A 12,751-nucleotide genomic window follows, 5' to 3' on the forward strand; every position below is an offset into this window, starting at 1 on the left:
AGAGCACACAGTATCAATTATAACCATTTTATTGATTATTATGGAAAGTGAGCATGTCAACCAGTCTGCTAGCATTACATTAGTTCCTAATTGCGTATAAAACTGGTACCATACTGGGGGGGGGGGCTTTTAAAAATACCTTTAAATAGTTCATATTTGAACCCCTATATGCTTTCCCTACTTGAGGTGAGCTGTTCTGTTAGTGCAACTGAGAACCCACTGTACAGATTACAGCTAGGTGTAGTGCATAGGATCAATCACTGATACTAGTCCAAGAGTGCTATAGCCTGGCTGGAGAGCACCCAGCCCATTTGGCATACAAACACTCCCTACCCTGGACAAACTGACATCAACTTCAGCTGCATGGTTATTGCTCTAAAAATGATACAATTATCAATTCCAGTTGAGAGAACTCTCACTTACACCAGTATACAAAACCATTAAACTAACCAAGTGTGTTCTAAGATTCATATCCACCCCAAATGTTTATCTCCTTAAGAACACGGTACATTCCTAGTCTTCTATGACCTTTTCGCACCTGGACTCACATCCTCCCAACCAGCTGGAAAGAACCTACAAGCAAGACTCCTCGATTAGTTGATTTTAAAATCTTTACGATGCCATGCAGTACATTTTGAATATAAATGAAAATATACTATTTGTATAGTTCTGTTCATTGATGGACCAGGACTACTTTTGAGCTAACTATGATACCAACCTCTGCGCGCACACCCTTCAGAGGGCCCTTTGGCTTACAAAAACATCTATACTGCAAGTTACCATAGCTGATAGCATATCTACCAGTCAGACAGATGGTTAGGTTTAGCTATGTGTTCAGAAGATTAAATCAAAGTTAGTCTTGGAATAAAACTAAGAGAACCAACCCCTAATGTACCGTCCAGGCTGTAGTCACTGGATAGAGTCCGTCTGTGAGAGCGGAGAGCCTCTGAGAAGCTGGTCAGAGGACATTTCCCTCAGTGTTACTGACAGAGGGGCTGTAATTGGTTAGGTCACCAACCCTTCAGTGTGCCACAGGTCAAAAGGTAGGGAAGGTCATCCATGGTGTTTCTATGGAGACTTACACTGCCTCACTGCATGATGAAGCCAGTCCTGGGGGGCAGGTGTGGAGAGGGGGAGATGGGCTGTTGCTGGGGCATGTAAGGGCAGCTGGGGAAAGGCATTGGGGGATAGGGGGTGACTGGATAGGGTAGGCCGCTGTGCTGAGGGGAGGTAGAAGAGGCAGCTCGGGGGGAGGGGGCCCCATTGGTAGAGGGGAGGTCCTGGGGTCGGCTGGGCTGGGAGGGAATCTGGGGGGGCCGAGTGAGACCCTTCAGCGCCAGCTCTCGGAGTTTGTCAATCTTGACGCGGCGCAGGTGAGCGAGATGGCGCCTCTGCTGGTAGTCGTCGATAAAGCAGTCGAGAGGCAGCTCTCCATCCAGGAACGAGTCTGCCATGTTCTACACAGGGACGGCACAAGCAAACACACGTCAACACAAAATACCTTGGAGTGAGTATTATTGTACGTGTCGCAGGGGTGAAAATAAGGCTGTACGGTATCCCGGGCAAAATAAATAGTGAGGGTATGCCATACTGGTAAAACATGAACCTATCACAATAATTAAAACAAAATGTCAAGAAAACTGTAGGCTATTACACTCCTTTTTATCATTACCGCATGTCTGAGGCATGGACAATGCAAATGGATTTGAAAACAAGTGGTATAGCCTACACTCCAAAATCCAAAGTGGTTAAATGAAAACACTGACATTTTGCCAAGGCAGAGAGGAGTGGCCGATGCACGGACTGAAGGGACAATCGCCAAATGTCATTATACTTTTTGGTGTTTTGTTTAACATGTCTTGTTCCATTCACCACTGTTTGGAGAATGGAATGTGTGAACGTGCATGTAGCCTAGTAAAGCCCTTTTGAAGTGATGGTTTGACAATCAGATACAGAACCACGACTGGTTGTGTTTATGCCCCAATAAAAGGTCATACATTTTAAAAGTGAAATGACAAGGCCCACAGAGATCCTATTGAATTAATATGGATTTTATATCAGATCGGTAAACTGTCAGAGCAGCTTACCGATCGCTGCAGCTGTACACAGCCGATATGTAAATAGCCCAACCAACTACCTACCTCATCCCCATATTTGTTTTAGTTTTTCTGCTCTTTTGCACACCAGTACTTCTACTTGCGCATCCTCATCCCACATCTATCACTCCAGTGTCAATAGCTAAATTGTAATTAGTTTGCCACTATTGACCTATTTATTGCCTTACCTCCTTACTTCATTTGCACACACTGTATATTTCTATTGTGTTATTGACTGTACGTTTGTTTATTCCATGTGTAACTGTTGTTTGTGTCGCACTGCTTTGCTTCATCTTGGCCAGGGCACAGTTGTAAATGAGAACTTGTTCTCAACTGGCCTACCTGGTTAAATAAAAATGAAATAAAATACATAATTCTATGATTAGACCCATAAAAAAAAATGTTGGTGCACGTGCAAATATAGGAGATTTTGTACCGGGAAGAAATGAATTCTACTTTCACCCCCGAGTGTGTACATGACTGTATTGATCTGTGTTCGTGTGTAGTTGTGAGAGTGTATTGTAGCATAAGTGTAATTGTGAGTGTATTATTGTGTGTGTCTCACCTCAGTCTCTTCCTCTATCTTGGCTCCCTCAGCTTGCAGCAGAGCCAGCAGAATGTCCAGACAACTGTTCTCTGTACCAGGGTCTGAGAGAGAGAAACAGTTAGAAAACACTAAAACAAACACTGATCACCACACAGTGAATCACTGTCCTGAATCTAAGTCGTGACCTGATTTCTGGGGCAGGGCTGGAATGTGACGGGACTACAGTAGCTGGCTGGCAGGGCCATTCAAAGGACGCAAAGCAGCATTGAGTACAGGAAAGCCAGGGGTATCAGGTAACAGCTGACTGACACAGTGATCACTAGATGGCCATGCTAGAAAGGACAAAGAAAATGTATTGAAGATCAAGCACTGATCTGTTGTTGATTTAGGGGTTAATGTTAGGGCTTAGTTTGCTGGTGGAAACTGTGGTTAGAAAGTAGGGCCGGGACGATGCTTGTTAGTACTGTGGAAAGAAGATAAAACATGAAGCGGATTTAGCTTCTTTAGGAAAACAGCCCTAATGTTGGAAACAAACATCATTATGTTGTCATCCAGAGTCACATTTATTTATTTCCCAAACTATAAAAAAAAAAAAAAAAAATCACACAATATTTTACATACAGCAGGTTTTTAAAAGACCAAAGAGTTTGGCCTGCTTCGTGTTTGAATTTTTGACATGGGGGAAGAAAGAAAAAAACGCTGCGATACTGCTATCGTCACAGCCATTTTAGAAAGTCTGTGTGCTTCCCTCCTTTCTATCGTGGCCATGTTGTGACAACCCGAATGACAGAGGATCAGTATCTTGGAACGACAACTGACTGAACTGGCTAGACCAGACAGACATGTAGCTGGTAGAAAACAGTCAGCTACCAACACAGACACAGAGAGAGAAAGACTAGTCTTTCAGAGAGCAAGAGTGCACAGATTGAGATGTAGAGACAGAGACTGGTACACGCTGTGGACTTAGTAATGTGGACTAGCTAGGGCTCTTATCGAATGTGGACTTGCTAGCGTTCTTATCTAGTGTGCACTAGCTAAAGCTCTTACCAATTGTGGACTAGCTAGGGCTCTTACAGAGTGTGGACTTGCTTGGGTAGCGTGCTTAGGGCTCTTACCAAGTGTGGACTTGCGTAGCTGGTAGTTGTCGTAGAGCTCCTGTAGGTGGCGGTAGCGTGCGGTGAGCTGGTTCTTCTGCAGGTCCAGTCTCGGCTGCAGCTGGAGGTTCTGTTCAGCCAGGCTGATGTTACTGCCTAGGGTCAGCTCCTTCACCTGCTGCACCTCACGCATCTATAACACACACAGTGACATAGACACACACACCGTACACACAGGGAGAGAGGTAAAAGGGAGATAAGGAGACAAGAGGGAAGGTGGGGTCAGTAGCACTAAACACAATACATGCAGACAGAGAGAGATCGACCCACCCAGACCTCCACGCCGTGGTATGTAGACCTATAGGTCAGGGACAAGTCAGCTTAGAGCCTAACCGCTGGAGGTTAAATATGAGTCTATTCTTATGGAGGACACTGATTACTCCATACCTTTATTGAGTGCTGTGTTTTAGCCTTGCTTGGCCCCAGCCCTGCACCGGCTCACTATAGAGTTCAGCAGGCTATCAGTGACGGTGTTTAAACTGTGTATGTCCTGTATTGATTTCACTGCCCTCAGAGCGATCAGAGCTCTGCTTTCTGCAGCGATACAATGCAGATATAGTAGCCTACGACTCGTGTGTCTATTACAGGGATTTATAATCTGCGTGTAGGTTTTTGGTGAAGGGGATTGTAAAGATATCAGTACTAATGAACTAAGCTATAATTAAATCATAAATAACATGGTTGGGATAGTATGGTGCCTTGCTGGCATCAAGCCAGAGTAGCAGGCACTAGACAGCCTTCCAGCCGTAGAGGCAGCCACAACCACAGATTTGCATCTCTGCTCACAGGTTGTTTGTGTAAATCTATTTCAACATTGGTGGGTAAGGACTAGCATCTTCCACCAGTGTCATGGTGGGGAGTCTTGATTCAGCCACATACAGTACCGGTCAAAAGTTTGGACACACCTAATCGTTTCCGTTTTTTTCTTTATTTGTACTATTTTCTTCATTGTAGAATAATAGTGAAGACATTAAAACAATGAAATAACACATTAAATCATGTATTAACCAAAAAAAGTGTTAAACAAATCAAAATATATTTTATATTTGAGATTCTTCAAAAGTAGCCACCCTTTGCCTTGATGACAGCTTTGCACACTCTTGGGATTCTCTCAACCAGCTTCATGAAGTAGTCACGTGGAATGCATTTCAATTAACAGGTGTGCCTTAAATGTTCATTTGTGCAATTTCTTTCCTTCTTAATGCATTTGAGCCAATCAATTGCGTTGTGACAAGGTAGATACAGAAGATGGTGAAGGAAAAGCAGTCATCAAGTGCTCAGCATATGTGGGAACTCCTTTAAGACGGTTGTAAAAGCATTCCTCAGGAAGCTGGTTGAGAGAATGCCAAGAATGTGCAAGTGTAGCCGATGTGAAATGGCTAGCTAGTTAGCAGTGGTGCGCGCTAGTGGCGTTTCAATCGGTGACGTCACTTGCTCTGAGACCTTGAAGTGGTGGTTCCCCTTGCTCTGCAAGGGCCACGGCTTTTGTGGAGCGATGGGTAACGATGCTTCGAGGGTGACTGTTGACGTGCGCAGAGCGTCCCTGGTTCGCGCCCAGGTCGGGGAGAGGGGACGGACGTAAAGTCTATACTGTTACACAAAGCTGTCATCAAGGTAAAGGGTGGCTACTTTGAATAATATAAAATACATTTGGATTTGTTTAACACTTTTTTGGTTAATATGTGCTGCCATATGTGTTATTTCATAGTTTTGATGTCTTCACTATTATTCTACAATGTAGAAAATAAAGAAAAACCCTTGATTGAGTTGGTGTGTCCAAGGTTGACTGGTACTGTACATGTCTACTGGATATACAAATACAGAAGATGAAGAAGCCAGAAGACAGATTTCCCAAAACCTACACTACACAAGGCTAGCTAGGGATGGAGAGATGATGAACAACATCGTGGCAGAATGCTGTACACAGTTTTTGAAAACACTGACATCCGTCCTCTGCTCCAGCTTCTCCAACCTAATGTGTGTATATCGGTGGGGTAAACATAGTCCATCTGTAAATAGCCCACCCAATTTACCTACCTCATCCCCATACTGTTTTTATTTATTTACTTTTCTGCTCTTTTGCACAAAAGGGGGGGGCTACATTGAATGTGTTCTCTTAGCTACTTTATGTAGCTAACATATTCTTGCTTTGCGTTTGCCTCTAATTTAGAAGACACTGTTGCAAAAACAACTTGCTGATTTAGGTCTACACCAGCACTGGTATTATCATGCTGTATAGCTAATTACGCTTGCTCTGACTCAGTACATTTAATAGCTAGCTGGCGATTAGCATTAGCGGCTAACAAGATTTAGGAACAACTTTCTAACAAAAGACAAACTAGCTGTTTGCAGATGTAAGAAACACAAGATAACAGTGTAATTATAGAATGCTAGTGTATTTATATTAAGAAGCAACGTGACAACCGCATCGTTGTCATCAACAGTGTTGCATATGCTGCATTGACCATGCAGACTGAATGCAAGTGTCCGGTGGTTGAGGAACATCAAATGCGCTCCTTGAGTGACAGGGGGGCGTGGCTAGGTCCGTGTGGGAAAGCGGCATAGAGAGTGGAGATAGATGGCTCAAGTAGCGAAGTAAACTATAAAAATGGACGTTACACACTGCTTTTCACATTTAACAAACCAAACATTCAAATACCGGTATTGAGGGTCAAGTAAAAACCCAAACCGATCCGTGCATCAATACCGGTATACAGCCCAGCCCTAGGTGTTTATATTCGTAACATATCTGCGTATGAACCTGCTGTGCTCTGTGTGCTAAATGTGTCAAAAATGATGACTAAAGAGGTGTGCTCCACCTAGGTTACTCAATAGGAAAACCTCTCCCAACTTTTCACAGATGTCGCACCTTCCAGAGAGCTGATGGCCGGTTGTCTTGTGTGTTCCCTTAGCATATAATAGGATCAAATACCACCACTACTAGGTACCATAAGACAGATCAGGGACCAGGTCCCCTCAAATCTGTTCAGTTCCTAAACGCGGGTGGGTCCATTACTTCTGTAAAAGTGGGCATCAGATTGCATTTGTGCCTTAATGACAATGCCGCAATACCATTTGTGACCTGCTATATGTACACAAACAGGGTTATTGTCGAAAGTGATTCGACAATAGAAATATTGTGCCAAATGTTGAGTACAGTACAAGGAGCACGCTTCTTTGTAAATGTGAGTGTGTCTTGATGTCTTTGTGCTGCAAAGAGGTGGATGTTGATGAGCTTGCTCAATGCATTCAGAAGGAATTTATGAATGAAGCCAGGTCTGCCTGACGACATACATAAGTGCACAGCTAGCTAGATGTTTTGATTCTGGTTAGCGTTACTAGGGATAGCTAACGCTAGCGAAACACAATGGGAACTTACCTCGTCCATTTCTTTGACAATATCATTTAGTTTTTCATCGTCTTCAAGCAACTCGTTTAATTGAGTCATTGTGAATGAGCTGAATTTATCCGTGAGTTCTGCCTTTTCACCCATGATGGTTGTTGTCTATCGATCCGTCTAGCTACAGTTGTTTCGGCTCAGAACAGAGAAGTGTTTGGATCACAAACCGGAAATAGGGACGATTTCTGGCAAATCAGAAGGGAGCAAAGAATCATGAAAATGGTTGTGGAATTTCTGATGTAGTTAGCTGGCAACTTTTTCAATAAACATTATCTTTACTTGTATGCTAGTTCTGTGTTCCTTAAAAATGTATCTGAGAAGACCATGACGTTATTAGGTTGTTTACATGCTAAAGGATAAATTCTCAGGGATAAAAAAAAATCACAAAATTCAGACAAGGCCTGTAGCATATTTGCATACCATTTTATTAACACGTGTTTGTAAATCTTTACAATGCAAAGTAAATATACTCTGAAATGTATACACATACACTCATAAAGGTGAATGCACTGAACACAAAAAAACGAATAAATGCTATAAACCAGGGGTTCCAAATTACATTCAGCCGCGATTCGATTTTTTCTTGAACGTAGTTGAACATAGTTATACATCATTTGTACACTGAAAATTGACCACAAGAAGCTCAAACAGATACAGTATTTGACAAAAACAGAATCATTTCAAACCTTCATTACATTGGGATACGATCACATATGCCTCTATTTATGCGTGGGAATAATTGGTAACAGATTATCTAAAATTAATATCACTTTCAGATGATTTTTTAAATTTACTTTTAATTTTATGTCCAAAACATTATTATAATACATTTATATATAAAAAAGAGAGCGAGAGAGAGAGAGCGAGAGAGACAGAGACACACACACACACAGAACAGAAATGTAAATGCAACATGTAAATTGTTTGTCCAACGTTTCATGAGCTGAAATAAAATATCCGAGAAATTTTCCATCCACACAAAAAAAACATGTAAAAAATGTTGTGCACAAATTCGTTTACAGATGTTAGATGCTGTTATGCTGTTAGAGTGAGCATTTCTCCTTTGCCAAGATAATCCATCAACTTGACAGGTGTGGCATATCAAGAAGCTGACAAAAGAGCATGATCATTACACAGATTAACCTTGTGCTGGGGACAATAAAAGGCCACTCTAAAATGTGCAGTTTAATCACACAACACATTTTCACAGAGCGTGCAATTGTCATGCTGACTGCAGGAATGTCCACCAGAGCTGTTGCCATAGAATTGAGACGGAATCTAAAACAAAAATCCAGAAAATCACATTGTATGATTTTTAAGTAATTAATTTGCATTTTATTGCGGAGGCCATCGTGGAGAGGTTGGAGTCTGTTTGATTGAGTGTGTGGACAGGTGTCTTTTATAAAGGTAACAAGTTCAAACAGGTGCAGTTAATACAGGTAATGAGTGGAGAACAGGAGGGATTCTTAAAGAAAAACTAACAGGTCTGTGAGAGCCGGAATTCTTACTGGTTGGTAGGTGATCAAATACTTATGTCATGCAATAAAATGCAAATTAATTACTTAAAAATCATACAATGTGATTTTCTGGATTTTTGTTTTAGATTCCGTCTCTCACAGTTGAACTGTACCTATGATAAAAATTACAGACCTCTACATGCTTTGTAAGTAGGAAAACCTTCAAAATCGGCAGTGTATCAAATACTTGTTCTCCCCACTGTATGTGCTGTCAACCTACAGTACAATTTAGTTGCCTAAGTAATAGTGACAAGAGTGTGAGTGTTTGTATTGTTGCGGGCCTCGTTGAGTCTTAGAGGTCAGATAGCATCCATTTGGAGGACAGAGGTTAATGCGGGGGTAAAGGTTGTGACACCTTGAATAGAGGACAGTCTCCTCGGACTCTACCTGGATGGCGAACGGGGGAACAGGAGGGCGTGATGAGGATCCGTAGGTAAGGCTCACCTGGGATTCAGCTGGTGGGGTGAGGGTTGTGTGTGTGTGGGGGGTGCAGATCTTCAGGTGCAGAGGGACTCTGAGGGAGGCACATTCAGGTGCAACAAGCCCAGGTTACACACACACACACACGCTCTCACCCTCGTGAGCTCACACAATCACAGTCTCACGAGCACGCACAAACATAGTTTCACACTTAGTTCGTTCATCTTAAGATAACTACTGTAGGTGAGACAACAACACATCACAATGGTATCAAGTACATTTTCCCTCAACAAAGTATTTATCGGCAAAGTCAGTGCCAGTGGAAAAAGACAGTGGTCTGGGGGCATGCAAATTGATAGCAATCTGATGGCTTCTTGTGGTCAATTTGCAGAATAACACTGCATTATAATATTGGGTTACTGTCACATTATAGCCCTTCCTTTGCTAACTGTGCCTTCAGAGTCGTCGTTACATTAGTACAAGAGGTTCCTGCTACAAACCACATGACACACAGTGAATAAATTACACACGGGAGACATCAAAACAAACACACACAAAAAAACTACTTCTGCATTGGTTTCAGGTGCAAGGGCTCTGGTATCTAAACGACTGTCAGTCGGCCCTCACAAACTACAGTAGGGCCAAAGGATAGCGCAGGAAAAAACACACACAGCATCCAGTGGTTTTAAGCAGGTGCTGGAGATCAGAGAATATGATGAGGGAAAAGAAACCTCAGTCCACACACCGCGATCTATGCTCCAACAGCCTCGGACAGTAGACTTATGGTTCAGAGCGGCGTGTGATTCATGTGTCTGGGTATGTCTCCCAGACCGTACTGTGATTTGTACAATGTTTAAAAGTATAATAACTAACTACTATCCAGCTGAATGTAATAGACATTTGTTTACATGTTAAACATCACATCATATCTACATTTTATAGAATATTTGTATACATTTATATGAAATTCAATGTGTATTACTTTTTTATTTTTAAAGTAAAAACAGTGGTAAAGAATGCTAATAGTAAATGGATGTTTGCTAATAGTTATTAGCTGTGCATGGGATTATACAGTAGTTGTCAGTAGTCTAGCTGGCAGTAGTAAGTGGATGTATGCGTGCGTGTGTGTTTTTACATGTGTGTGTGTCAGTAGTCATAGGTGTGGACATTCTGGCAGTGTAGTCCCCAGTCGGTGTGTGTGCGTCAGGGCCGGGGGGATGCATCCGGTGACTTCCATCTGGATTTACACTAGTGTAAACATTCTTCTCCTGTACACACACACACACACACACACACACACAGGGTTGAATGGCAGAGGTATGAATTGGTGAGGGAAGACAAAAATATATATAAAACCTTCAGTGTCTCATAACATACATCAGTAACATCACAGTATTATGTGCTCCATCTGTCGCACAATAATGACATCACAGTAATACATACAACAGTCCACATTCATTGGGTCCCTCAAAAGAGAGGTTTACTCACAGTCAGACGGGGGGCTGGGTGGGTGGGGTTACAGAGGGGTCAGGTGCTGAAGGCAGGTCTATGGTGTCCATGGGTATCTTCACTGGAGGAGGGAGGGGACTCTTGGGCTGTGGCAGAGGGGGGAAACAGGGGGGAAACTATCAGCATGCAGGAGGAACTGACAGAGGAGTGGCTTAACAGAGACGTGAGGGATGATGCCCCAAATACACACACACACACACACACACACACACACACACACACACACTGCATGCTTAAATCTAAGCAAAACGGACCGATTCTACTACAAAAGACAGGATTGAACCATGCAGGTAAAAGTGGGAGGGAGAAAGACATCAAGACACACCCACACACACAAAGGCAGACCAACCAACATCGAGGCAGACAAACAGGCAATAGTAAGTGTTATACAGTGCCTTTTCAGCAACACTGTGGGACAGAGAAAAGAGAATGGTATTAGTCAGAGATAACAATCCGAGGAACAACACACATCGATATAAAACACTCAACAAAACAGATGAGCCACTCCTACACACCACACCGCCATTACATCCTACTCCCACTGCCATTCTGGCACTGTGTGTGTGTGTGTCTGCTAGTCCTCGTCTCTCACCTCCTCGTCGCTCTCCGGCTCTGCTGCTTTGGTCCTTTTGTGGTCTTTCTTTTTCTTCCCATCCTTCTCCTTCTTCTTGTCTTTCTCCGGCAGGATGTCATCCAGCCAGGCCAGGTCGTGTTGAGAGAACATCAGGTCCATCATCTTACGCACCACCATCAGACCCAGGATCTACACATCGAGAAAAGAAAAGGGTACGTATCCCCATCAATCTATGCACCGGCTCACATTTCCAATAGGAAAGAAGGTATAACCAAACGCGCTTCAGCCCAGCTTAAACGTAAAAGGTGGGATTTGGAAAATCCCCAAAACATTCCTTACCCCAGGATCCTCCCACCAGTACTCTATCCCGGGAGAATAAAAAAAGGAGCACTCTGCTTGCTGCATAAATCTGATTACTGATCCCGTCAATAAATCTGTCAGATTTATGCGGCAAGCAGAGCGCGCCTTTATTTTATTCTTCCGGATAGTCACCAGTTGAAGTATCCCGGGGTAAGGAATGTTTTTTTACATTGACATTTTCCTAATTTAGCAGACGTTTCTATCCAGAGCGACTTATAGTTAGTGCATTCATCTTAAGATAGCTAGGTGGGACAACCACATACTGTATCACAGTCATAGTAAGTACAATAAAGTAGCTATCAGGTCTGGCGTGAGAAGGGGATGTGAAGGGGGCGGATGCTGTGGGATTATTTAAGATACTCTTTGTAGAAGCAGGGTTTTGGAGGTTTTCGGAAGATGGGCAGGGACCACTGCTTTTAATCAGGGCAAGGTGACCAGAAACATGACCGAATACAAACAGTGTAGCTATTCCCTCTGCAAGGCAATCAAACAAGCTAAGCGTCAGTCTAGAGACAAAGTGGATTCGCAATTTAATGGCTCAGACACGAGAGGTATCTGGCAGGGTCTACAGTCAATTACGGACTACAAAAGAAAAACCAGCCCCGTTGCGGACCAGGATGGCTTGCTCCCAGACAGACTAAACAACTTCTTTGCTCGCTTTGAAGACAATACAGTGCTACAGCCTGCTACCAAAACCTGCAGGCTCTCCTACACTGTAGCCAATGTGAGTAAAACATTTAACTTCTTGGTGAAAGGGGGGCAGTATTGAGTAGCTTGGATGAATAAGGTGCCCAGAGTAAACTGCCTGCTACTCTGTCCCAAATGCGAATATATGTATATTATTAGTAGTATTGGATAGAAAACACTCTGACGTTTCTAAAACTGTTTGAATGATGTCTGTGAGTATAACAGAACTTATATGGCAGGCGAAAACCTGAGAAAAATCCAACCAGGAAGTGGGAATTCTGAAGTTTGTAGTTTTTCAACTCTTTGCCATTCCAATATACAGTGTAAATGGGGTCATATTGCACTTCCCAAGGCTTCCCCTAGACGTCAACAGTCTTTAGAACTTTGTTTGAGGCTTCTACTGTGAAGTGGGGGCGAATGAGAGGGGATTGAGCCAGGTGTCTGGCAGAGTGCCACAGGCTCGTGAGGCGCGGTCACGAGAGAGTTA

The 12,751-nt window shown here is 43.0% G+C and overlaps 2 protein-coding genes across 6 annotated transcripts in view; both read right to left on the reverse strand.

Moving 5' to 3' along the window:
• Positions 1-13: 13 nt before the first annotated feature.
• On the reverse strand, positions 14-7,377 carry LOC112230868 (vacuolar protein sorting-associated protein 37B). Its single transcript, XM_024397201.2, has 4 exons — positions 7,177-7,377; positions 3,759-3,930; positions 2,662-2,744; positions 14-1,457 (listed from the first exon to the last, which is right to left on the reverse strand). The coding sequence occupies exons 1-4, from the start codon at positions 7,288-7,290 to the stop codon at positions 1,089-1,091; spliced, it is 738 nt and encodes a 245-aa protein (XP_024252969.1). The 5' UTR covers positions 7,291-7,377; the 3' UTR covers positions 14-1,088.
• A 1,453-nt stretch (positions 7,378-8,830) lies between these two features.
• LOC112231497 (electrogenic sodium bicarbonate cotransporter 4-like) overlaps positions 8,831-12,751 on the reverse strand; it is a 37,462-nt gene continuing 33,541 nt past the window's right edge. For all 5 annotated transcript variants that reach the window (XM_042311567.1, XM_042311563.1, XM_042311564.1 and 2 more), the window contains 3 exons: positions 11,236-11,406; positions 10,623-10,729; positions 8,831-10,402 (listed from right to left, as the gene is read on the reverse strand). In XM_042311567.1, the coding sequence (XP_042167501.1) occupies positions 10,625-10,729; positions 11,236-11,406 (276 nt within the window). In that variant the 3' untranslated portion in view covers positions 8,831-10,402; positions 10,623-10,624. The remainder of the gene's footprint in view (positions 10,403-10,622; positions 10,730-11,235; positions 11,407-12,751) is intronic.

This window comes from Oncorhynchus tshawytscha, linkage group LG33 (assembly GCF_018296145.1).
Source record: "Oncorhynchus tshawytscha isolate Ot180627B linkage group LG33, Otsh_v2.0, whole genome shotgun sequence".
Classification (NCBI taxonomy): domain Eukaryota; kingdom Metazoa; phylum Chordata; class Actinopteri; order Salmoniformes; family Salmonidae; genus Oncorhynchus; species Oncorhynchus tshawytscha.